The 24521-nt window shown below is 51.0% G+C and overlaps 2 protein-coding genes across 2 annotated transcripts in view; both read right to left on the bottom strand.

Annotated features, from left to right (window-relative positions):
* Nucleotides 1–2149: 2149 nt before the first annotated feature.
* LOC107291650 (neuroglobin-like) lies at nucleotides 2150–12787 on the bottom strand. Its single transcript, XM_015820671.1, has 5 exons — nucleotides 12567–12787; nucleotides 5780–5887; nucleotides 4335–4455; nucleotides 2647–2727; nucleotides 2150–2275 (listed from the first exon to the last, which is right to left on the bottom strand). Exons 1-5 carry the CDS (start codon nucleotides 12785–12787, stop codon nucleotides 2150–2152), a joined length of 657 nt encoding a protein of 218 aa, XP_015676157.1.
* Nucleotides 12788–19277: 6490 nt separating this feature from the next.
* The window catches only part of PLEKHG2 (pleckstrin homology and RhoGEF domain containing G2), a 19123-nt gene continuing 13879 nt past the window's right edge, over nucleotides 19278–24521 (bottom strand). Inside the window, exons 16-18 of the mRNA XM_029284984.1 lie at nucleotides 24223–24507; nucleotides 21852–23247; nucleotides 19278–21124 (exon numbers count right to left, since the gene is read on the bottom strand). Coding sequence (XP_029140817.1) covers nucleotides 19317–21124; nucleotides 21852–23247; nucleotides 24223–24507 — 3489 coding nt within the window. The 3' untranslated portion in view covers nucleotides 19278–19316. The remainder of the gene's footprint in view (nucleotides 21125–21851; nucleotides 23248–24222; nucleotides 24508–24521) is intronic.

Below are 24521 nucleotides of genomic sequence, written 5' to 3'. Positions count from 1 at the left end.
CCAGGGGACTTTTCCAAATATTTGCTGGCTGCCCCAACAAAGGATTGACAGATGCTAAGACAGCCTGCAATACACTCATATCTCTTCCTGCCAACAAGTTTTGCTGTACAACATTTCAAGTCAGAGAAGTCATTTTCAAGACAACAGATTCTGAGCCACAAAGATGGGGAGATCCCTAACCTTGGCACCCAGGGGTGGTCTTGCCAAAACATGGAATGGTCATCTCCTTCGGGCGATCCTGCATATAGGGAGGACCTTCTACCAGAGTCAGTTGTAAGGAGAGGCCGGCACAATTGTGCACCACTTTGAAGATATCAATCCAATCCACCCAATTCTTGGTTTTCATCACATCTGCCTGAATTTTAATTTTGCTTTCCATTTCTGACACTTATTTATTTATTTATTAAATTTATATACCGCCCTATCTCCCTTACGGGACTCAGGGCGGTGAACAGGCGATACTAAAAACCACAATAATAAATAAATAGTTTCTGTTCTAAAATCAAATTAAATAACGGGCCTGTTCTAAAAACACCCCATACAAAAACCCCCACTAAAACATAATCAAACTACGCCACAGAGACCACCCCGACACAGAGATCACCAGTTATGCTGTGATTGAGAGACAGATTTAGCCATCTTAGTGGTATGAATGAATACAAAGCTACCAGGAAGTAACCAGGTTTGTGTCTGTTTGACCAGTTTATCAGATTGAAAGCAAGCTTGATACAGAAGTGAGACAACGGAGGGAGCTTATATTGACCACTGTCAGAAAAAAATAATTTGGGGTTCCAACTCAAGCTGGGGTCGCACAAGAATAAATAAAAATGGAATCTAGACAGCTGTGAGGAAACGAGAAATATTTATTCCCCAAAAGCAAAGAGCTTTGCTTTAGGAGCAGCTGCAGAGAAATGGGGTACAGCGAGATTGTTTTATAGGGGAGCATGTCCCGGGTGTGGAATTGTGTATATGCTGATTCTAGGGTGACACTGGAAGGGTGTGGTGTGTATAAGATTGTAGAACACATTATAGAATGTTGGGCAAGCAAAATGGACACCTTCATACATGCAGGGTTTGGCCAGACCAAGGTTACGGCTATATCCCAGAGGCGCCTTGCAGGATTTTAGGAATATCCAGGAGCAACAGGTTCGTGTGAAAAAGTGAGCAGGGGAGTGTGGTTGATTGTTTCTGAGGAAAAAGGCAACCAAGTTGATAATCAGCTCCAGAAATGGAATGTGCCATTCTTTCAGCCCCAGTGGGCTAATTCTGAACCAGAATGGAACAAAAACTATTTTAATCAACTGCCCCTCCTTTTTCTTCCTGCATTCTTTTTCCTCTCTCAAATATAAGATTATAAAGCAAGAGGAGGAAAAAACAAAGCTAACTGTTCCAATGGGAATTTCTATTTAGGTCAGTGTTTTTCAACCTTGGCAGCTTGAAGATGTGTGGACTTCAACTCCCAGAATTCCCCAGCCAACGTGTAAATAAACTTTTACGATGGGTGGACTTCAATTCCCAGAATTCCCCAGGCAGGATGCAGTTGGGCTGTTTTGGTGCTGTTTGGCAGAGGCTTTTTTCTTTTCCTGGTTTTTATCTTCCCCGTGGTCTTGGCGTTTGGCTGCCGTAGCTAGATCTTCCCCGTTTTTGGGAGAGGAAGGAGACATGTGGTCTTCGTTACCATCTTGGATTTGTCTCTTGACATTTATGAGCAGAACTCTCTCTCTCTCTGGAGGAGATTAAAATAGTCTCTTGAGCACGGGACATCCCAGGCCTCTTGATCTCCGGGAATCCCCATCCTGTCTCTGAGAGGGCCTTTCTGAAAAATGGCAAGGAATGGCACTAACGGGCAAATTCTACGGGTTGCTGAGAGAGGTTTGGTGGGACACTCTCGGCAAGACGGCTCCTGTCCAGAATCTTTCTAACGTCTACACGATGTCATGATTTGTCTTCTTGTGTTGGAGGACAAGCTCAGGGCTTTGGGTGTCGGGTTGAGTGATTGCTGTAGCGGAACAACCAGGAGGTTGTAGCCCTGCAAGGACCACAAAACAGAAATGGAAACTCTTCACAAAAGGGCATTTCTCGGCCAACATCAGGGGCTCCTAGCAGGAAGTCCAAGGATCTCCAGCCACTTCCAGGGAGGACACCCTCTTCAGATTTGGTCTGGAGTGGATTCCACTTCAGCTATCTGTGGGGGAAGAAGGGGGCTGCCCCCCAGTCTCTTTCCTTCGTTATGGAACCCCCTGTGCATCACAGCTACCAGGTATCTGAAGAGGCCCTAGGAACAGGAAGAAGAAAAAAAGAGAAGGCCATTTTTAAAATAAATCTAAGCGTAATGCAAGTAATCCTTGACTTATGACAACTGAGACCAACATTTCAAGCTGTCAAGTTGGAGGAGGAGGAGAAATGTGGGGTCCCTGGTGGTTTTCTTGCAGATCTTTCATGACGCAACTAGGTAACGCCATCAGTGCTAGAAAGGAGAAGGGTTGGAAGGAGGAGGAGCAGGAGGACTGTGGGATCCCTGGTGCTCTCTGAGCTTGTTGTTTTCTTGCAGACATTTCATAACCCAAGTAGATAATATCATTAGGATATTGTTTTCTGCTTGATTGTTTATTGTTAATGCCCGATTATCTTCCAAATTCCCCTTACCTGCCAGGCCTTCTCAACCTCCAGAGTCCAATCATCTTTGAGAATTGGCCGAACAGCCTGGATGAATTGAATTCCAATGTACTGTAGAAAAAAAAAGAGAGAGAGAGAGAAATATAAAACGCCAAAGAAACAACGGTAATTTTGGAAAAGAGAGACAGGGAGGTGGATTACCTGCTATGAATTACTGACATCTTTTACAGCTATTAGATTGCTTTAAAATATATGTGTTGCGGGTCGCAGACATTTTAAGAGATACAGTCATAGTTATACAATAACATCTGAGAAAAGAGGATAAAATTTTACGGTGCAATTCCCTCCTTCGCTTCACTCCATGAATTTTACAAAGGTGTAGGCTTGGTCATTGTTCATTTGTCTTCCTCTTGGGTTTCCTTGCTGCAAAATTCTTTCTTTCTTTCTTTCTTTTAGCAAAAGCAATCAGGCAAAAAAAAATATATCTAAAGAAACCAAAAAGCAATGCATTTGCATGCTTTTACAGGAGACAGGTGTAGATGCCCCATCAGCAATGCCTCTAAGCAATTACAAAAGCAAGGACATTAACCCCCCCCCCCCCTGGGAATATTGTTGCCCTTCCTGATGTAGGAGAAGCAGTGGCAGAACCTGGGGGTGGCATTAAAACAGGAATCAGCCTAGTATCCCTAAATAGCCACAAGTGAACTAAGTCCAACTTCCCTTGAATTCTGAGAACCTGTATCTAATTCCTAGCAGGTGCTAACATTTAGTTGAGAAGATTCCTGCCCGTAGGCCCTTAGCAATAAATCAGCTGAACTGAACTTTCACGTGTGGACCTGGCCTTTCACCCCTGACCAATCTAACACTCTGAGGTAGGTTTCTGTCTGCAAAAGTAGCTCGGTACCAGTTGGACAACGTCCAGATGGTTTGTGAAGAGAGCCACAGTCTTCTAAATGTACTTTTTTTAATTATGCAAACTATAAAAAGGAAGGCGTGATTTCTCTGTTCTTCTCTTTCTTGTGAAATCAATAAGAGAATCCTGTTTAATTGAAACATTTCAAACAAATTATAAATTAAATTATCTTCCTCGTCTCAGTGTCATAATTGGGGGTTCTAGCGTACCGAGGCTCTCATCTAGAAGCCAGATTTGGCCATCAGGGCGGAGTAAAAGGAGGGATCAGCCTAGCATCCCTACGTAGCCACCAATGGTCTAAGTCAGAGGTCCCCAAACTTTTGGGCATCAGGGACCAGTTCCGTGGAGAGAGGTTTTTCCATGGACCGGAGGATGTGTGGTTTTGTGTGCTGCTGCATCCCACGGATGGGGCTTTGCTTGTTTGTGTGGACCGGTTGCTGGAATGCTGCGGCCCGGTACCAGTCCACGGACCAGGGATTGGGGACCCCTGGTCTGAGTCCAATGTCCCTTGAATTCCATTAACCCTTCTCTAACTCCTCGCAGGTGCTAACATTAGTGGAGAAGATTCCTGCGTGCCGGCTTTTAGCAATGAAATAGTTTAATGGAAGATCAATTCACATGGACCTGAGACCTTCCACTCTAAAAAGGGAGAGGATCAAAAGGCAATTAGGAATATCCTTCTTAGAAAATTAGGAATATCCTTCTTAGTTTCGAATTGCTTAATTCTTCAACAGGGTGTATAGGGGCACCCCAACTTTTGAATTCAGCCCAGCCTTGGTAGCCCTCTTGCTGCTCTTCATCTCACCTCGTAGTAGTTGGGGGGAGCTTTATAATGGAAGTGGTTCTTGCCCAGCTCAAAGGCGAGAGCCTCCAGCTTGGGTTCTTGATCCAGTCGAGCCACGCTCTTCTCGATGAAGGACATCACTCTAGGGAGGGCGAGAGAATAGAGGAGACCTCTTTCTGGGCATGCGTTCATCCTCAGTGGGACTCCCGACCCCATTCCTAGGAAATCTACAAAGACCCATAGCAAAGTTTTGGGCAGGACAGAAGTTCCGATTCAGCCTTGCATAAGAGAGGAGAGAAGAGAGGAATTCTCCGAATTACGGGAAACGTCTAGGAAAGCAACTCTCTCTTCTCGTCCACAGCTCTCTAGAGGGTCTGTGGGCTGGGGCAAAGTGGGGGGAAATGGCTGGAGGAGAGGGGCTTGGAGGTCCCGAAGCATTGAGGTAATCATTTTAGAGTCTAGATCTGGGTTGCTCAACCTTGGCAGCTTTTAAGATGGGTGGACTTCAACTCCCAGAATTTCCTACCCATAGTTTTCTTTGACCTGATTTGGTCTGCAAATGTATCTTTTGGCTGCGTTCCTCTTCTGGATCGCCGTTGGATCCATTCCATGAAATTACAAATGAGTATCTAGGCCAGTGTTTCTCAACCTTGGCAACCTGAAGATGTGAGCTGGCTGGGGAATTCTGGGAATTGAAGTCCACACATCTTCAGGCTGCCAAGGTTGAGAAACACTGGCCTAGATATGCTAATTTCTTCCTTGGCTTTCAGGGACTATTTTAATCTCCTCCAGAGAGAGAGTTTTGCTCATAAATGTCAAGAGATAAATCCAAGATGGTAATGAAGACCACACGTATCCTTCCTCTCCCAAAAAACCTGGAAGATCTAGCTACGGCGGCCGGATGCCAAGCCCACGCAGAAGATAAAAACCAGGAAAAGAAAAAAAACCTCTGCCAAACAGCACCAAAACAGCCCAACTGCATCCTGCCTGGGGAATTCTGGGAGTTAAAATCCACCCATCGCAAAAGTTTATTTACATGATGGCTGGGGAATTCTGGGAGTTGAAGTCCACCCATCGTAAAAGTTCATTAGCATGCTGGCTAGGGAATTCTGGGAGTTGAAGTCCACAAGACCTAAAGTGGCCAAAGTTGGACACCCCTCCCCTATGCCATTCCAGACAAATGGCTGTCCAGTCTCTTCTTAAAAACCTCCAGTGATGGAGCGCCCTCAATCTCTGGTGGCAAGTTGTTCCACTGGTTGCTGGTTCTCACTGTTAGGAAATTTCTCCTTATTCCTAGGTCACGGAAGGATACACATCCCCTTGTGTTGCCTATAGCCACAATGAAGGATCCAAGTGTCGCCTGAGAACCATCTCCAAAGGAGAAGGTGGAAGCTCCGTCCAGCTGCCCCTGTTGTTTGGGTGGAGGAGATCCAGAAGCCTGGCCCAAGTTGGACCCTCAGACCCACCTGAGCCCGTGGGCTTGAAGCTCCTTACTCATCTTCAGCTGTTGCAGATCGTCTACGTCCCGGAAGAGGAAAAAGACATCCTTACACTCGGGGTGGGTCTCAAAGAGTCTGGAGAAGAAACAGGAGACGGTCCAGATAGCAGCTTCCTTGGGGGGAGGGGGGGGTCTTCTTCCTGCAACCTGCAATGGTCGGTGAGGACCTCAAAAGACAGGAGGAGGAGGAGGAGGAGGAGGAGGAGGAGGAGTAGCTGCAGAATAGGCAATGGTCAGATAAGAGACCTCGCAGCCCTGAGGAGGAAAAGGGGCCTGGCAAACATCTCAGAAGGGACCCTCCCCACTTTCTGGGACTGTAAAGGTGAGGGGGCAGAAATAAATTTTCCAGCTTGCAAGCCCTCCTCCTCCTCCTCCTGCCTCTCTTCTCGCAGACCCCTCCCCATGTTCAGAGACATAGTTGAACCCATTTTCTTTCCCATCCTATCTTTGCTCTGCCACCACCCCTCCCCCCTCCCCCTCTGGTTTTATGGCATCTGCTTTGGCTAACAAAAGGGAATAAACACAAGCATTGTTTAAGGAATGTTTATCCTGGCCTTTGTCATCGTGATCTCAGGATGTTTAACCGCTCTCTTCAAACAAAAGCCGTGCCAACACAATCTATAAAAGCCATCTGAAAAGCACATGTGAAAACAGCAGAGCAAACGCAGCCAAGCTGCATGGAAAAAAAAACGGCTCCCCATGGATGGAGGTGCCCGTAAGATGCCCGAGAAAGTCACTTGGCAATAAAATCTATTGCTCCTTTTATTTATTATTTTTTTAATGCCAGGCGTGCCTCTGTGGCAGATTGCACCCCCGAGGTTTCAAAACACAACTGCCGCCTCCCGTCTCTTTCCTCCACCCATCCTGGCAAGGGTCAAGCCAGGAATAGAACAGAACAGAACAGAACATCGGAACAGAACAGAACCAACCCAGTGTACATACAAGCGGCAAATGATAAATCGCAATCATAATCATAAAAATACAATCACCGTAAATCATAAGGTACAACACTCAGCGATAGTCGTGAGATACTAAATAAATGCAATCAACATCAATCGTAAGTGATAGTCGTAAGATGCTAGAGGCGTAGGTAATAGGAAAAATGAGAAGGATAATAGTAATACAGCCCTACTAATGGTTTGACAGCCCAGTGCATAAAAGGGGGACAGTGCTGTGGGGATTAAGTGTTCAGCAGAGCGATGGCACGGGTGTGTGTGTGTGTGGAAACTATCTTTGTGTCTAATTGTTTTGTCATGCAATGCCCTATAGCAGGGATCCTCAACCTTGGCAACTTTAAGACTTGTGGACTTCAACTCCCAGAATTCCTCAGCCAGCTTTGCTGGCTGAGGAATTCTGGGAGTTAAAGTCCACAAGTCTTAAAGTTGCCAAGGTTGAAGACCCCTGCCTTATAGCACCGTCCCGAAGAGGGAACTTGAAACCTTTTACATCCTGCATGTGAGAAGACTATAGATATGTTCTCAGCCCTCTTTCTGGTTCGTGCAGGGTACAGGTCCTCAGTGGAAGGCAGGCTGGTTGCCATTGTTCTTTTCTGCAGTCCTAACTATCCGTGGAAGTCTGTGTCTGTCTTGTTGGGTTGCTGTGCCAAGCCAGACAGTTACAGAGGTGAGAGACTCAATAATTCCTCTCTAGAACCGCATCAGCAGCTCCTGGGACGGTCTGAGCGTTCTGAGTTGGCGCAGGAAGAACATTCTTCGTTGTGCTTTTTCGATGATGGGCCTTTTAATACAATTCATGTGGAAAAGGTTAAGTTGGAAAGGTTTTTTTGCAGACAGGCAACGTGCTTGGGCTCCCGAGAGCTTTCTCCGTTGCTCTTACCCCAGCGAAAACAAACAAAGGCAACACAACTTTGCGACACACGATTCAGATGTCGAAAAGGATGCGTTGAAGTGATGACTCTTCCCTAGCTCTCTGTCTCTAAGCGCTTGGCCTGGACTAAATAACAAACAGCTCGCCCTTTTCTATCAAATTCTTTGAATGTTGTGGTTTCATTAAAAGGGGCTTACGATGAATCCAGCCGTCTCTGCTCCAGGATGGAAGACGTGATCAGTCTTGGGAAGTGGATGCAGCTACTTGAAAATATGAAGTTAATTAAAGCGCTTTGAGGACCACCGTGTCGGGGTCTGCGCCTCTCGTCATGGGAAGAAATTGCACGGAAGATGGATAAGGGAGAGATCGGCATTGAAAACGGGTGGATTTGTCATCGCTGGGAGATTCAGAGGCGCTGGCAGTTGGGTGGCATATAGATAAATTATTCTTATGACTATGCAGGTTTATAATCTGAAGCGGCTGCGATTGAAATAGCCATGACGAAGTGGGAGTTAAAAACGAGGAATTGGATGCAGGCAATCCTGGAATTATGACTCACCCCTCGGGCTCGGTGGGACTGAATTAGCTGTTCAAGGCCAATTTGGAAGCAATAGCTGGGTCCAGAATCCAAATGGTTGCGAAACATTTACTCCGAGTAACTCTAAATCCAGGTAGTCCTTCACTTACGGCCACAACTCAGCTCAAAATACTTATCGGAAGGTTCGCAAAAAGGGATCACAGGACACCCTCCCCCCGGGACACAGCAACCGTCACAAGTACAAGTCAGTTGCCAAGCATCTGAATTTTGATCACGTCACCGTGGGGATGTTGCAACAGTCATAAGTGTGAAAAATGGCCGTAAGTCAGCTTTTTCAATGCTGTTGTAATTCTGAATGGTCACTAAACAAGTGGTTGTAAGTCAAAGACTATCTGTACCCTCGCTGTCATAATGGGCACTTTACAGGCTGATGGTTGTGAGAAGGCGAAGGTTTTTGGCAACCAAACCTTTGAAAGACTCTGTTGTCCCTTGTCAACAAACTTAATCATTTAAAAAAAACAAACTCTTCCCTTTTTCACAATCCTGAAAAACTCCCTTTTTATAACCCTGTGGTCCTTCTTAAAAATTCTGAGGCTGGTTGGCCGAAAGACGATGGGTGTAGTTCTACCTGGGCATCTTTTGCAACCTGGACAATCATTTGTCTGAAATGGTAGGGGGTCTCCAGCTCAAGCAGGGGGCTGGACTAGAAGACCTCCAAGGTCTCTTCCAACTCGGTTATTCGACGTTCTGCGTTCTCTCTCTTTCTGCTGCCAACGTGAACAAACTGGATTTGCAGAAACGCCAAATGAAAAACAGCCCAAAGGACTTGCAGAATTGGACTCCTTCAGCGGTTCTCCTTTGGAACAATCTCTTGTAATCTCGGGCCTTCCTCTATGTTGCTCTCACTTTAATTAGTGAGGAGCATTTGAATGGGGGCAGCCAAGCCGATGCCAGCCCCCTCCCCTTCTAAACAAAACCCATCAGGTAAGGCGCCTAAGTCTGCAAAACAACGGAGCGCACCTGGGGTGGGAAGTAGGCAGGAAGATTTCACAAAAGGCCTTGCAAGAAAGGAGAGAGAGCTGTTAAACTTCCAGGGGGCAGGAGAGGCATTAAGCCAGCAGGACCCCCAGGGGGTGAAGCCCCCAAGGGGCACAAGAGAGTTTTGCGAGGGGGAAATAAAACTATTATTGTTGAAATATATTTGTTAGTCGTGTGTGTTTTTTAATGCATATTTTTCTTCTTGTCTTGTTTCGTTTTGCTTTGTTCTTGTTTCCTTCTTTTTTTTTTTACTTTTGGAGTTTGTCATCTAGCTTTGGAAATAATAAAATAAAATAAAAAATATTAAAACAAAAAAGAGAGCCAGCAAGAGGGGGCTGTAGAAGGGGGAGCAGCCTGGGAGTCTTCACCTCCCTTCTCTCTCTTCCAACGGCAGCCTTTGCTCTTGGCAAACAGGGGTCCCCTTTCCAACAGGTTGCAGGGCCTCTGCAGAGCCTCCGAGCAGATTCTCCTCCAGGGTTGATCCAGGCTGACCTGTGAACAAGTTTGCAGAGATGTTTCCCTCGTTCGCAAGTCAGCGTGGATCAGCCCTGCTGGGAGACTCTGCAGCTGCCTGATTTCCAGATGCAGAACTGTGGTTTCCTGGGGCGGAAAATGCTTTTTGGCTTGGTGTGAGTCTGACAATCACGAGTGGAATTTATTGCCTCATTGAATTACTTGCCTACATCTTAGGGAAGTAAATACCGACTGTCTGCAGCAGTGGCCATTTCAGTAGGACTGGCCAGAACAGGAGGAGGATTGTGGGATCCTTGGTGCTCTCTGAGCTGGGTGGTTTTCTTGCAGACGTTTCATGACCCAGCTAGGGAACATCATCAGTGTTAAGAAGGGAGTGGGTTTTGGGAGGAGGAGGAGGAGGAGGAGGAGGACTGTGGAATACTTGATGTTCTCTGAGCTGGGTGATTTTCTTGCAGACATTTCATGACCCAGCTAGGTAACATCATCAGTGCTAGAAGGGAGGGGGGAGTTTGTGGAGTGGGGGAGAATGAGAAGGGGGAGGAAGGTGGAAGAAGAGGATTATGGGGTCCTTGGTGCTCTCTCAGCTCAGTGGTTTTCTTGCAGACATTTCATAAGCCAGCTAGGAACGTCTCTCCCTTCTAACTCTGATGATGTTACCTAGTTGGGTCATGAAACATCTGCAAGAAAAAAAAAACTAAGCACAGAGAACAGCCAGGATGGCCTCCTCCTCTTCCTCCCCCTCCTCTCTGCAAATCTTCCTCCCTTCTAGCACTGATGATATTACCTAGCTGGGTAACGAAACGTCTAAAAAAACACACACAAAAAACCAAACACAGTGAGCACCCAAGACTCCACAATTCAACCCTGAGCTACGCAGATTCTCTTCTATTGGGCCCCAAAACCCAGCCCTGGGACTGTGCCAAAGCCAGATCCCTAAGCTGTAGCCCCCCACCCCTCCGCCACCCATTTTCCACCACTGCCAGGCGAGGCTGGATCTGGGCACTGGGTCCCAAACCTGCTCCAGACAGAGTCTGCTCTTCCAAACTGCCTCCTTCCTGCCCCATTCTTGGAATTTGGAAGCTTCTGGACTGTCTCTGCTTGCAGCCGGTGTCCTTCTGCCCGCTGCTCCTGTCTGGTGCTCCTGCCTCCCGTTTTCTCCCTCCCTCCCTCCCTCCCCAAAGCCCCCCCCCCCGTGAGTTTGTCCGACAGAAAACAGACTCTGCAAAAGTCGGTGCCGATCAAAGGCAACGGTTGTGTGTTCTGTGGAGAGATTCCAGGAGAGAGAGAGCAGGTCTGCCTGCATACGTGTAGATGTGCAGATGTGCAGTCTCCCAGCACCAGGCAGGACAGACCCCACGCCACCTGCTGCCCTGAAAAGAAATACCTCTGAGCATGTTCAAAGGGCACGTTGCCCTGAAATGGCTGCAATGTGGTATCCCTGGGCATTGGTAAGCATAGATCAGGGATAGGCAACCTTGGCTCTTTTATGACTCGTGGACTTCAACTCCCAGAATTCCTGAGCCAGCTGTGCTGGCTCAGGAATTCTGGGAGTTGAAGTCCATGAGTCATAAAAGAGCCAAGGTTGCCTACCCCTGGTATAGATAGTCCATGATTTACAAGCATTCATTTAGCGACCGTTCCAAGTTACAACGGCACTGAAAAATATGACTTGTGACCGGTCCTCGCACTTACAGGGTCACAGCCTCCCCATAGTCGCATCATCCAAATTCGGGTGCTTGGAAACTGGCATAGTGTTGACGACGGTCGCAATATCCCGGGGTCACGTGATCACCACTGGCGACCGTCCAAGCTGGGGAAGTCGGGACAGGTGTGTCAGACCAAGAAGGAAGTCTGAGCATCAACGGGTGTGTGTGTGTGTGTGTCTTCAAAGGGGCATTGGGGTTGATCGGGAGCATCTCCCTGCGATGGAAGCCAGTCCTGGCACATTGGATGTCCTTGGTTGGGAAGCCCAGGATGGGGGGGGGTGTCACCAAAAGCTAAACCAAGATGAAAGCCGAAGCGTGGGAGCAGGCTGCAGATCCCAAGAGATGCAACTTTGGGATGACTCATCTTGCTAAGGGCAGTTCTCTTTCCACCTCCCCCACTCCGCTGGACAAACACTATTTTATTTTATTTCATTAAATTTGATTTAGAAGCTTTCTTCCTGGGCTGCCGACCTCCGTGGGTGGCTGAGTGTTTACAAAGGAAGAGAAACCAGAAGAATGAACCCCACACATGAGGGAGGGAGGGGGGGACAAACATTGCCCCCCCCACCCTGTCCAAGGCCTGGGGGGACAGCCAGGTCTTCTGGGGACATCTTCTGGAGGGCAGGGGATGCCCCCCAGATCTCTGGGGGAGAGGCAGAGGCAGCAACAGAGGAGACCTCCCCCAGAGTTTTACTGCTAGCGCTCAACTTACAAGCCTTGGTTTAATGGTGGTTCCACGTTACAACAGCACTGAAAATGGTGTTATGACCGATTTCCCCACTTTTGACCGTTGTCCCAAAGGTTTTTTTTTAAAAAAAAAGGCAACCGGAGTTTGTTTTTCCTTGAAGACCTTTCGCTTCTCACCCAGGGAGCGTCTTCGCTTCTGACTGAATCTTCTGACTCATTCACGCAGAACTGAAGAAGCTCCTTGGATGAGAAGCGAAACATCTTCACGGAAAAACAAAGCCCGGTTGCCTTTTGGAAAAGCGCCTTCGGGACAACCCTGACCTGGATGACAGAGCATCTCCACAGACACTCGTGACCCTTGCAGCATCCTTAGGGTCACGGGATCAAAGACCGGCCTTCCCCAACCAGCTCCTCAATTGCACATTTGTGGCTTGTGTTGCGTTGACCGGGACGCTCCCCTTGCAAATAGAGAAACAGTGCCTTACCCGATAAAGACAATGATCCCCACTCGGGCGATGTTCTTATGGAGGACCTTCCAGGACTCCCGAATCCACTCCTTCTGGGCCTGGGAGAGGGGGAACGCTTCCTCCCCCTCCCCTCTGCTGCCATCCGCCCCTTCCTCCTCAAGGCCCAGGGCTGAGCCCCTCCAGGCTTCAGAGACGGCTGGATCCGCTGCGTCCCCCGTGCTGGATAAGGCGCATCCCATCTGCACCACAAGCTTTCCTACCCTTGAGCAACAAAGACAGACAGGTGCCAATCCAGAGACGGGATAAACCGGGGTCAAGCAAGTAGTTCAGTGGTGGTGAACCTATGGCACGGGTGCCAGAGGGGGCACTCAGAGTCCTCTCTGTGGGCACGCGCACCATCGCCCCAGTCCTAGGCCTTCAGCTGGGTTTTATAAAACTTTTTCGCTTTAGGCCTCCGCTGCCTTGTGCAAAAAAAAAAAAAGGTTCAATCAATTAGTCAATTTCAACTTCTCGCGGGAAAAAAAAGAACTTGTAAAGTTGGAATTGATTGATTGAACTTTTTAGTCCCACCCAGTCTGCCGTTACCACCGCAGCCACGCCCACCCAATGGGCCACACCCAGCCAATGGGCCAGACCCACCCGGCACCCGACGATGCATAAGTGGGTTTTGGGTTGCAGTTTGGGCACTCGGTCTCTAAAAGGTTCGCCATCACTGGAGTAGTTCTTCAAATCTCAGGCTGGGAGGGGTGGGGGGAGAGATACACACTCAGTTATTGCTTGACTGCGGGCAGTGGTGGTTGTCAACCTTGGCCACTTTAAGACGTGTGGACTTCAACTCCCAGAATCCCCCAGCCGGCTCTTTTAGGAATTCCGGGGGTTGAAGTCCACACGTCTTAAAGTGGCCAAGTTTGGAGACCCCTGCTTTATAAGCGAGATTTACTTGGTGACCCCCTTAGAGAGGAATTCTGGGAGTTGAAGTCCACGCATCTTAAAGTGGTCAAGACTGAGAAACATTGGCACAGAGGGACTCACTTCAAAGTGCGAATTCAACTGCAGGGAGTCCTTGATTTACAACCGTTCATTTAGTGACCGTTCAAAGTTACAACGGCACTGAAAAAAACGACTTAGGGCCGTTTTTCACAGTTATGACCTTCGCAGCATCCCCCAGGGTCATGTGATCAAAATTCAGGCACTCAGCAACTGACTCACAGTTATGACGGTCGCAGTGCCCCAGGTCATGTGATCCCCTTTTGCGACCTTCTGACAAACTAATGGGGAAACTGGATTCACTTAACAACTGGGTTACTAACTTATCAACTGCAGTGATTCACTACTGAGGCAGGAAAAGTCGTAAAATGGGGCAAAATTTGCTCAGAACAATAGAAATGTTGGGCTCAATTGTGGTCATAAACCGAGGACTCCCTATAATATGCTTCATTAAATTAATAACCCTCGTTAGTTTTTTTCCCCAAAAGAGGCGAGGTCAACGTGTCCGAGTCGAGCTGGCCTTCATTCCACCCTGAAAGAGAACTTGTGGTTTTCCCCAGTTGTTCAATCTCAGTAGCATCGTGTTTCTCTTTTTTTTTCAATTTTATTGCGGGTCTGTTTTATTTTAAGCAGGCCGGGTGTCACCCTGCTGGAGAATCCAGCTGCCAGCAACCCAGCCGGGGAATATCTGAAACTAGCAAAGCTGGCAAGTGCCAAGGGTTTGGGGGAATCACGGAAAAGGTGGAAAGGGAAGAGGAGGAGGAGGAGGAGAAGGAGGCAGAAGAAAGGAGGAGGTGGAGGAAGAAAAAAAGGAAGACTATGGGGTCTTTGATGCTCTCTGGGTTGGGTTGTTTTCTTACAGATATTTCATGACCCAACTAGGTAACATCATCAGTGCTAGAAGGGAGAGGGATAGGAGGAGGAGAAGAGAGAAGTAGGAGAAGAGAGGAGAAGCAGAAGAGAGGAAGAGAAGGAGGAGAAAAGAGAAGGAGAAGAGAGGAGGAGGAGGAGGAAGAGTATTGTGGGGTCCTCTCTAAACTTGGTAGTTTTCTTGCAGACACTTCATGACCCAACTAGGTAACATCATCAGTGCTGGGGGGGTGTTGCTCTCTGTTTATATATATAGCTCCTTCTAGCACTGATGATGTTATCTAGCTTGGATCATGACACGTCTGCAAGAAAACAACCAAGCTCGGTCCTTTGTTGATCAGTGGAAACAGGCAGATCAGGAACGGTGAGCAGGAGAGCCTCGGTGATGCCACCTTTAACCACCTCAGATGGGACATCTCCAGGCCAGGCTGTTCTGCTTCTCTCCAGCGGTCAACGCAGGTTTGATCTGGCTAGCTCTTTGCCATCAACCAGATGAGGAAAGGCTGCTGGAATTGGGTATGTCTAGTCTAATGAAGAGAAGGACGAGGGGGAACATGATAGCAGCCTTCCAATATCTCAGGGGCTGCCCCAAAGAAGAGGGAGTCAAGCTATTCTCCAAAGCACCCGAAGGCAGGACGAGAAGCAACGGGATGAAAACTAATCAAGGAGAGAAGCAACCTAGAACTAAGGAGAAACTTCCTGACAGTCAGAACAATTAACCAGTGGAACGGCTTGCCTCCAGAAGTTGTGGGTGCTCCATCAGGGAAGGCTTTTAAGAAGAGAGTGGACAGCCATTTGTCTGGAATGGTATGGAGTAAGAGTGTCCAACCTTGGGAACTTTAAGACTTGTGGATTTCAAAGCCCAAAATTCCCCAGCCAGCAATTTGGGGAGCTGAAATCCACAAGGCTTAAAAGTTCCAAGGTTGGACACCCTGGTCTAGGTCTCCTGTTGAGCAGCAGGTTGGACTAGAAGCCCTCCAAGGTCCCTCCCAACTCTATATTCCCCCTCTCACCTCCCTTGGATGGCTGGAGGATTTGCAAGGGGTCCCGAAAGAGGCTTGTACCACCCCCTCAGCCTGGGGAAGCGCCTCTGCCCGAAAGAAGGAAGATTAAAGCGAGTGCCTACTTACCAACGCAAGGGCTTCCTGAGGTGGTCCAGGCAGAAGAGCCGAGTGCGAGAAGATTCCTTTTGCAGAGATAAAAGAGCAAAGCTTTCACACCCAGCTTGTGGTCCCCCCCCCCCCTTCACACACTTGGCTCTGCTGCAATTCCCAGCCAGGTGCATCCCAGACGGGCTGCAGGCATCCTCAGGATCCTAAAGTCTGCCTGGTTTGGGTCCGAGCTCCCATGGGTTGATGGGCAACAGAGCTGCCTCTGCTGCTGGCTTTCCAGCCTCGGGGAGATCAATGTCCGTTTGCCCAAAAGTGCTGGGGGGGGCGCAGGAACAGCGAAAGGGAGCTTGTGCAGAAGCTGCCAGGGGAATTCTAGTTTTTCCAGCTTACTGGAAGGATTGGTGTGCCAGTTTGATCCTGTGATTAAAGATGCTGGGTGTAGAGTTCTGGGTGAGTTTGGGCCAGTCTCTGTCCCTCTCTCTGTCTCTTTCTAGGGAGGGAGGAACGGAGGGAGGTAGAGAAGAAGAAAAGAAAGAAAAAGAAAAAGGGAAGGCAGAGGAAAGAAAAAAAGTGGAGGGGGAGGGAGGGAGGGTGGAAGAAAGAAAAGAAAGAAAAAGAAGGGGGAAGGCAGGCAGGCAGGCAGAAGAAGGAAGGAAGACAGGGAAGAAAGAAAGAAAGAAAGAAAGAAAGAAAGAAAGAAAGAAAAGAAAGAAAGAAAGAAAGAAAAGAAAAAGAAAAGCCTTACTTTTGTCTTTAGTGGCTCTAATCACTTTAATGCAACCAAGTGATTTTTAAAAGCCACAAATCCCACCCCCCCCCCCATATTGTCCAGTGTCTTGAAGCACGTAGCCTCCCCTGCACCCCCTTCCAAGGCTTCCGGATGCCCCTGAGGCCGGGGCTCCCAGGCCGCTTGTGGGCTGCTCCCGACCTCCTGCTCTTGGGGAAAGAAGCTCACCGGGAGCCCCTCCGGCCTGGGTGGGCAGGGTCCCTGGGGCTGCTTTCCCACCCCTCCGTGGCGTTGAACAGGCTGAAGGGTTGCCCTGCCTGGGAACCCTCTGATGGGGGGGGGGGGAAGCAGAGGGGCTGAGCTCAGGCACATGGTTCCTTTTCATGACCCATCGTCACACGGAAGACAACGGCAGCAGAAAAAGCAGAATTGTGGAGAGGAGAAAGAGGAAGCATGAAGACTGTGGGGTCCTCAATGGTCCTCTGAGCTTGCTTGTTTCCTTGCAGACGTTTCATGGCCCAGCTAGGTAACATCATCAGTGCTAGTGAGGGAGGTGGGGGGTCTAAACTACTGCATAAAAACAGGACACACATTCAGGTTCCCCTATTTTATGATCCCCAGGGGCTCCCTTGGATGGAAAACAGCCATCCTTGGCTGTCAGGGGAGGCTCAGGAACCAAGCAGCTGGAGCCAGATCACCTGGGGATCCCACGAACCCCAGGCCAGGAGATCCTGGGAGGCGACACATCTTAAAATGGCCAAAGTCAAGAAACTCTTATTGCGCTACAGATCAATACCGTTTGCTGCAGATAAATGAGATTGTATCTTTCCCCAAAAATATCATTTTCCTGCACAAGCTCCCCTATTACCTTTGAGGGGATTCCTGCAGATCCATGTGTGCAGATCACACACCCAGCCGTCAGATCCCCCAGCCTCTTGCTAATCGGCTTTGTAAGCAGCCGTGTCGTTTTTTTCCTTCTCTCCCAGGAGGGAAAATTCTGCTGATTGTTACTGTGACTAAACCCCATCTCTCAGCCCAATGCATAATTTTCCATGCATTTTTGCACATTTATTCTTTTCTTTTTGAGAAAACACCGGTGCCCAAAGAAGCCGAGACTTCCAGATATTTGATGCAGACGAGGCAACTTCTTTCCATGTGTTTTTGCACAGCTGCTGGAATCCTGGTATGGGTCCAAAGAGGTTTTTTTGAGTCTTTCAGATCTGCAAAGATAAAGGCACCACCCCCAAGGAAATTTCCTTGTTTTGGAATTTGTTTTTCCATAAATATGTGCCCATACTGGCTCTTTTATTCCTATGGGGGTGTATTGCTTCTGATTTTGGAATCTGAAAAAAAGTGGCATCTCCCTGATATAAACCATGCTTGGGGGGGAAAAAGATGTACCAATTGAGGGCTGAAATGAGGGGTCCTTGATGTCTTCTGTGCTGGTTGTTTCCTTGCAGACGTTTCATGACCCAGCTAGGTATCATCATCAGTGCTAAAAGAAACTGGGGTTTGCAAGGAGGAGGAGGACACTGTGGGGTCCTTGGTGATCTCTGAGCTTGCTGGTTTCCTTGCAGAAGTTTCATGACCCAGCTAGGTAACATCATCAGTGCCAGAAGGGAGAGGCGTTTGCAGAAAGGAGGCGGGCTGCGGGGTCCTTGGTGCTCTCAGGGTTTGGTAATTTTCTTGTAAACATTTCATTACCAAACTAGGTAACATCACTAGCGCAAACCCTTGCCCTTCTCGCTGACGATGTTACCTAGTTGGGTCATGAGACGTCTGCAAGGAAACCACCAAACTCAAGAGAGCACCAAAAGGATGTGTAAGGTTAGGCTTTACTACTCCTCCCCTCTGCAAACCAAATTCTTACAAGAGAAATACATTTTGGTGCTGCCTGTTTTCTCCCGTAAATAATCTAATTATTTACAGCTGCCGAAGGGGGTCTGGATCACTGTAAAATGGGTCCTAGAACAATTCTAGCTTTGAGATCCCCCTTCAGAAATGGCCCCACCGCGGGTTCCAAAGGATTTTTAAGAATGCAATCCGTTTTTGGACGGGAGATGCTGGAATGCTTCCTCGGAAGAGGCACGGCCGCTCAGCGTAAAGGCCGGAAGAAGCGTCTCACTTTGACAGAAAACGATTCTGGATTAAGACACGAGACGTCTCTGGGACAAAGTCCAAGCTGAACCGGTGACCTAACAACGGATTTCAACCCTATTCCTGGAAACGGATCCAACTGCTCAGTGGGGAAACCTGGCTGTGCTGCAGAGCAAAACAGCTGCAATTCGCAAGTTTGGACGCTTTGGCGGGTTCTTCCGGGCCAGACCCCGGGGTGCTATTTTAATTAATTTTAATTAATCTTCAGAAATCGTGGGTGCTCCATCACTGGAGGTTTTTAAGAAGAGGCTGGACAGTCACTTGTCTGAAATGGTACAGGTTCTCCTGCTTGAGCCGGGGGCTGGACTAGAAGACCTCCAAGGTCCCTTCCAGCTCTATTCTATTCTAATTTTTATTTGGTTTTTAATCCCGACTTTATTGAGACAATCCAGAAAGCGATCAGGGAGCTCCAGAGCAGAGGATGTCCAAAGCCGTGTCCCCAGAGGGGCCCCCCCACCTCCCCATCATTCACCCACAAATGCACCAAGAGGCGTTTGTGTGACAGTTGTCTCTTTTCCAAACCAGCAAAAACGGGAAGCGACACAATCGAGAATTCCCAATTGGCGACCTTCCCCCTTCTCAAGCGTATTTGCCATGCTTAACCCTCGCCCGGCCTTCCTGCAACCCCCCGTGAATCCAGTTCGGCCCCTCCCCTGCCTCCTGGTTCTCCCTCTCAAGGCACCGAAGCCAACGGAGGCTTGATCTGGCGAGGAGGAAGGAGGCAAGATCCCTTCTCGGGATCTCCTGGAGTCCGGCACGTTGCCGCTGTCTTCTCAACGCTCAGAAGACAATCTCTTGGCTGGGGGTCGCCAACCGTTGACCCTTTGCCCTTCTCGTTGGGCCGGGTGGTCAGGGCCGGTTCCAGCCAGCACTCTCAGGATGTTGGGCTCCGCTGGCAGGTCCAGCCTCATGGTTTCAGGTTCCCGGTTTCGGGGACGTCTCGGCCACCCCACCGTTGACCCTCCGCTGCTCCAGCGTGGCCGAGAGAGGATGCGTCAGGCTGACCTGAGCGTTACTAAACGAGGAGATCCTCCCGCTGCCCCCAATCTGGATGTTGACGGTGGTGGAGTAACTGGCCTTCTGAGGACACTTCTCGGGGGACCGAACGGTGTCCAGGTTCAAGGGGGGTCCCCATTTGGGGCAGCGCTCCCCCATCTCAAGCTGCAGTCTTGGGGGGTTGACCAACCACCCCTCTTGGTTGACATATTTCAAACACAGGTTCGGCACGTTTGGCCACCTGATGCTGCCCAGTTCGTGGGAGTGGGGGGCACTTCCAGACGAGGCCTCGGAGCCGTTGTGGGCACCTCCCGAGAATTCCTGGTGCCCCCCATTGGGGGCTGGTTCTTTGGATGCCCTGTTGCTGGGGGGGAGGAAGCTCCTCTGGGTTCTCAAACAGGCTGTGGGGCAGGAGAGGCCTGGCGTCCAGGGCTCTGGGTGGGCCATGGGGACGGGGGGCTGCCTCTGTGGGTGGACCCCCAAAGGCCTGAAAGTGCAGGGCTGGGCTCCTCCTGGAGGGGGTGAACACATCCTGGGCCTCACGGGGGACTGCACACGAGAGTTGGGGGCCGAGGCAGAGGAGAAGGGGGGGCAGCGCTCAAGAGCCGGGGGTCCTGACAAGGAGGGTCTGCATGGGGACAGGGAGAGGGGCCCAGGGCTGATGCACTGAGAGGAGGAGGAGGAGGAGGAGGGCATTTCTGGCCTTCCCGGGTTCCGATGACGCTTGGGTGCTGACTTGGGGAGCGAAGCCAGGGGGTCGGCCGGCAGCCAGGGCCCCTGGGGGTCCTCGGGGGGAGGGACGCCATTCCTCTTGGCCAGGCTTTGAGAGATGCAGGAGGCGGCGATGCACCTAGAAATGGCGGCAGCACTGGAGGAGAGGCACCGGCGGACGGGGGAGGAGGGGAGAAATTTGGGGAGCGGCACCCCTGGGCATTGCCCCCCCATACACACGGAGGACTCCGCCCCGGCCGGGAATTCAGAAGGGGCAGCAGGAAGGGGTTCCTGGGGTGGGGAGGGCGGCCCCTCGGCGGAGGAGTCCAGCGGCAGGGGCTGGGTGGCCTTGGCGGGTCCGGAAGCAGCAGTAGGATTTGGGGGGCCCTGGTGGAGCCCCCCCGGCGGCGTCCCAGAGGTTTCCTGGCCGACTCCTGCCGCCTCTTGGTCCAGTCCCTTGCTCTCCGAAAAAGGGGGCGAACGGCGTCTCCCCCCAGTGCTTGTTGGGGAGTGGCCCTTTTCCGGTGCGGGGGCCAAAGGCCCCTCCAACAGGCAGTGGGGTGTCACGGTCTTTGCTTCCTCGGGGGGCTCCGAAGAGATGGAAACATTGTCAGAATGGCGGTCACTGAGACGTTGCTGCAGTTGGAGGGCAGGGCTGGCCTGCTCTGCACCCACAGAAAACCCGGGGTGCAGCCTGGGCTCGGAAGGCTGACTGCCCCCCTCCCTATTCCAGCCCGGATGAGGGGGAGGCGGGTTTTCGTGCTCCATGCGTTGTGAGGCTTTGGCGAGCGTCTTCTCTCCTCCCACGGGGACCCCCGAAGGAGGGGGCAGGGTTTCGTGCGAGTCGCGCTGCAGCGAGGCCAGGATCTCCGGAGAAAGAAGCCGGCAAGGTCGGTCACTGCGAAGCACCACGGCCGTTTCACGGGTGGCGGCCACCAGAGGCGTGTTTTCCTGGATGCCCATCACGTGCGGGAGGGACTCGTGGACGAGCACGTGGCCGTAGATTTGGGGCTCACCTGTGGGGAGAGAGAGGCAGGAGGCACAATGAGACACCCGGATTCCTCCAGGGGAGACCGACAACGGCAGGGAATTGGATCTAGTTCATCCTGGAGTCCTCAACTTACGACTGGAATGGAGCCGGGAATTTCCATGAGGTCGAGGCACCCACATGGCCAGACCCGAGTATACAAGTTTGCTGCAGCAGCCATTAAGCAAAAGCTGCAGTTGTTAAGCAAATCAATGTATTCCTGGGGGTATTTTTTGAGAGAGTCTCTTTGAGAGGGGGGGGCTTAGAAATGCGGAATATAAAGGAAGGCGGGAGGGAGATGGGAATGGGAGGGAAAGTGGATGAGTGGGTGGGAGGGAGAGAGGGATGAAAGAAGGAAAGGATGGAGGGAGAGAGGGAGGGAGGAAGAAAAGAGATGGGAAAGGGAAGGAGGAAGGAAGGAAAGAGAAAGAAAGAGAGAGAGAGAGAGAGAGAGAGAGAGAGGAAAGAAGGAAAGGAAGGAAGAAAGGAAGGAAGGAAGGAAAGGAAAGAAGGAAAGGAAGCAAGGAAGGAAAGCTATTCGATGCCCACATCTGAGATGACCATGGAGCATCCTGTGTAGGCAGCAGCTTTTGTGCCAGTTTTCCCAGTTCAGTCTGTGGTATGAACCGGGCCCTAGATCTCTTCTACCCGGCTGGGCACCTGGGGAGGGGAGGGCAAGGCAGAACGCCCACCGAGGGCTGGGAGGGGGGACTCACACTGGGGCAGGCTTCCTCCTGGCCGGCTCTCTTGCAAGGCTACCTGGCCCCTGCCCAGGGCTGTCTGCCGGGACCCCCGGGGCCGCCCGCCGGGCCTCTCCAGGCCCCCCTTCTGGGCTTTCAGCCGGCCGATCTTCTCGCTGTACATCCTGGCCAGGGCCTGGACCTTGCTGATTATCCGCTCGGAGTTCTCCAGCAGGCAGGGCTCCCCATCGCCCTGGTAGAGTCCCAAGGCCGGGAGGAAGTCCGCAGAGGCAGGGACCCCCTCCTTCGCCCACCCTTCCCTCGGCTGCCCGGGGGGGACGCTCCCGTCCGGCTCCCTGCTGGGGCCCCGGAGAGGCTCCTCCAAGTCCGAATCCTCCACAATGCAGAGGGGCTCTGCGTAGGGGGGCCGATCGGGGGAGCAGAAGGCTCTCCGGCTGACCCCCGGAGCCCCCTCCTTTGGGGCGTCCTTCGCGCTCCGCTCCTTCTCCTGCCAAACCCGCCGGATCTCCGCACACGATCGGAACCCGGGCTCGGCGGGACCCTCCTCCAATCCATTACTTGGCTCCTGCTGCTTTCCTTCTCTCCCCGAAGCATCAGAGGGCTCCCCCTTAACCTGGGGCCGCCCCTTCTCTGCCCCCTGGGCCTTGGGACTCTCCAGCTGCGCAGGGAAGCGACCCGCATCCAAATGGTCCCGCTCGATTGTTGTGAGCGTCCGACTCCGTCCGGAGGTGGTTTTGGGGACGGAAAGATGTTGGCTGTTGCAGGACTGACTCCGGGTCCGGCTCAGCTGGCCGGATTGAGGGCGGAGCCTTCTGAGCTGGGCTCCTCCCTCTTCTTCTCCCGGAGCCTCCTGCTGCTTCAAGATGCTGTTGAACCGCAGGACGGATTCTCGCACCACCCCAGTGGGAACAGGGGGCATCCCCTCTTCCTTGGCAACCTCCGGCCCCTTCTTGCCCCCTTCCACACTTTGGTAGTAGCTCTGGATCTTCTCCAGCAGAACCCAGTCGTCCCTGGTTGGGTTGGGGTCCCCCTCCCTGTTTTTCTCCTCGCTGCCGAAGCTGCCCGTGGAGGTTATGGGGCAGGAGTGTGGCCGGGTAGAGGAGCTGGGGGTCTGGCTTTCCTCCTGGGTGGTCTCCTGCCCTACGGAGGCAGAGCTGCTGGTCTCCTCAAAGGGGAGATCTTCCAGGACGTGTAGCGGAGATGGACTGGCTGATTCCTGCGTTCGGTGGAGGTCCTCTTCTTCAGAAGAGTCGCTGCCAAAGGGGTGGGGGAGCGTGGGGAGCAGCTGTTCTTGGAGGGGGCTCCCTTGGGGAAGGAGAGAGGGGGCCTCCTCCTGGAAGACCCCATTCTCCTCTTCTTCTTCCACTTTATCCTCCAGTTCTTCTACGCCATCGTTGGGCAGGAGCTGATCCTGAATGTAGGGCAGAAGACAGACACAGACTTGACACAGCCCGAGAACAGGATGGACCTCCATTCCCTCTCTGGGGTGGCTTCAGACAAGCTTCTGCTCCCCTGAGTTATCCTCCCCAGGGGCTTCGACCCCCAAATCTCCTCAGGACACATAACCAGAGAGACGCCTCTTGGAGATACTGTCCAGACCATCTGGAGAACATCTGTTTGGGCCAGCTGCCTATCCTTCAGGAAGCCCTTTCATCAAACAGGACTCTTGGAGGGAAGCCAGTTGCCAACTGTCTTCTTTAAGGGAATGTAACAGGGTTTCTGAGCATACACAGAAAGCTTTCCCCTCTCCCCTAAGTCCCTGCATAAGTCTCTTATGGCTCTGCAGTATCGGAAGCTGGAAGTCATACTCTGTGCCAGTGCTTCTCAATCTTGGCAACTTGAAGATGGGTGGACTTCAATTCCCAGAATTCCCCAGCCAGCAGAGCAAGCAGTGGAAGGGGGCAAGCAGAGCTGGCTGGGGAATTCTGGGATTTGAAGCCCACCCATCTTCAAGTTGCCGAGGTTGAAAAACATTTTCCAAGGTCCCTTATGAGGGTCACCCTCTCTTCCGTGCCTTATCAGGAACATGCTTCAAATATAAATCTAATAAATAATAATAAATAATTTAATAAATAACAATAATTTAAATAATAATAATAAAGTATTAATAGCACTCAGACATCTACCGCTTCACCCTGCTTCACAGCCCTCTCTAAGCGGTTCACAGAGTCAGCCTGTTGCCCCCCCCCAACAATCCGGGTCCTCATTTTACCGACCTCGGAATGATGGAAGGCCGAGTCGACCTTGAGCCGGTGAGGATCGAACTGCCGACAGTCAGCAGTCAGCAGAATTAGCCTGCAATACTGCATTCCAACTGTGGCGCCACCACAGCACCACGATTACTATTAACAGATAATAATAATAATCACCACCTCCGAGAGGTTACCTGCAGAGCCGAGCTGGGGGCTTCCGAAGTACTTTCTTTCCAAAACCTCCCTTCCATTCCAGTTTCCTTGTCCAAGCCCCGCTGGCTAAGCAATTCCAGGATCTCCTCGGTGATGGAGAGGTTCGTGGTGAGAGGGTCTTGTGCCAGGGAGAATTCGGCCTCCTCTGCTTCCAGGTCCGAGGGTTCGGCATCCTCCTCCAGTTTGGCTGAGGCCAGCGTGCAGGAGCTGCTGGAGGAGTGGAGGGGCTCGCTGGCGGGGAAGAGGTCTCCCTCACTGTCCGCGTGCTGCAAAGAAGGAG

This window comes from Protobothrops mucrosquamatus, unplaced genomic scaffold, assembly GCF_001527695.2.
Source record: "Protobothrops mucrosquamatus isolate PMUCROS unplaced genomic scaffold, P.Mucros_1.0 scaffold1157, whole genome shotgun sequence".
Lineage (NCBI taxonomy): Eukaryota > Metazoa > Chordata > Lepidosauria > Squamata > Viperidae > Protobothrops > Protobothrops mucrosquamatus.
The sequence above is the reverse complement of the archived record's forward strand: the minus strand, read 5'-3'. Positions and strand labels throughout refer to the sequence as shown.

Coding starts and splice junctions, on each gene's coding strand:
- LOC107291650 (XM_015820671.1), bottom strand. CDS start 12,787: ATGGGATGCGCCTTATCCAGCACGGGGGACGCAGCGGATCCAGCCGTC. Junction 2,728..4,334: donor CTCCCCCCAACTACTACGAG/GTGAGATGAAGA, acceptor TTTTTTCTACAG/TACATTGGAATTCAATTCAT. Junction 2,276..2,646: donor AGGTTGAGAAGGCCTGGCAG/GTAAGGGGAATT, acceptor TCCTGTTCCTAG/GGCCTCTTCAGATACCTGGT.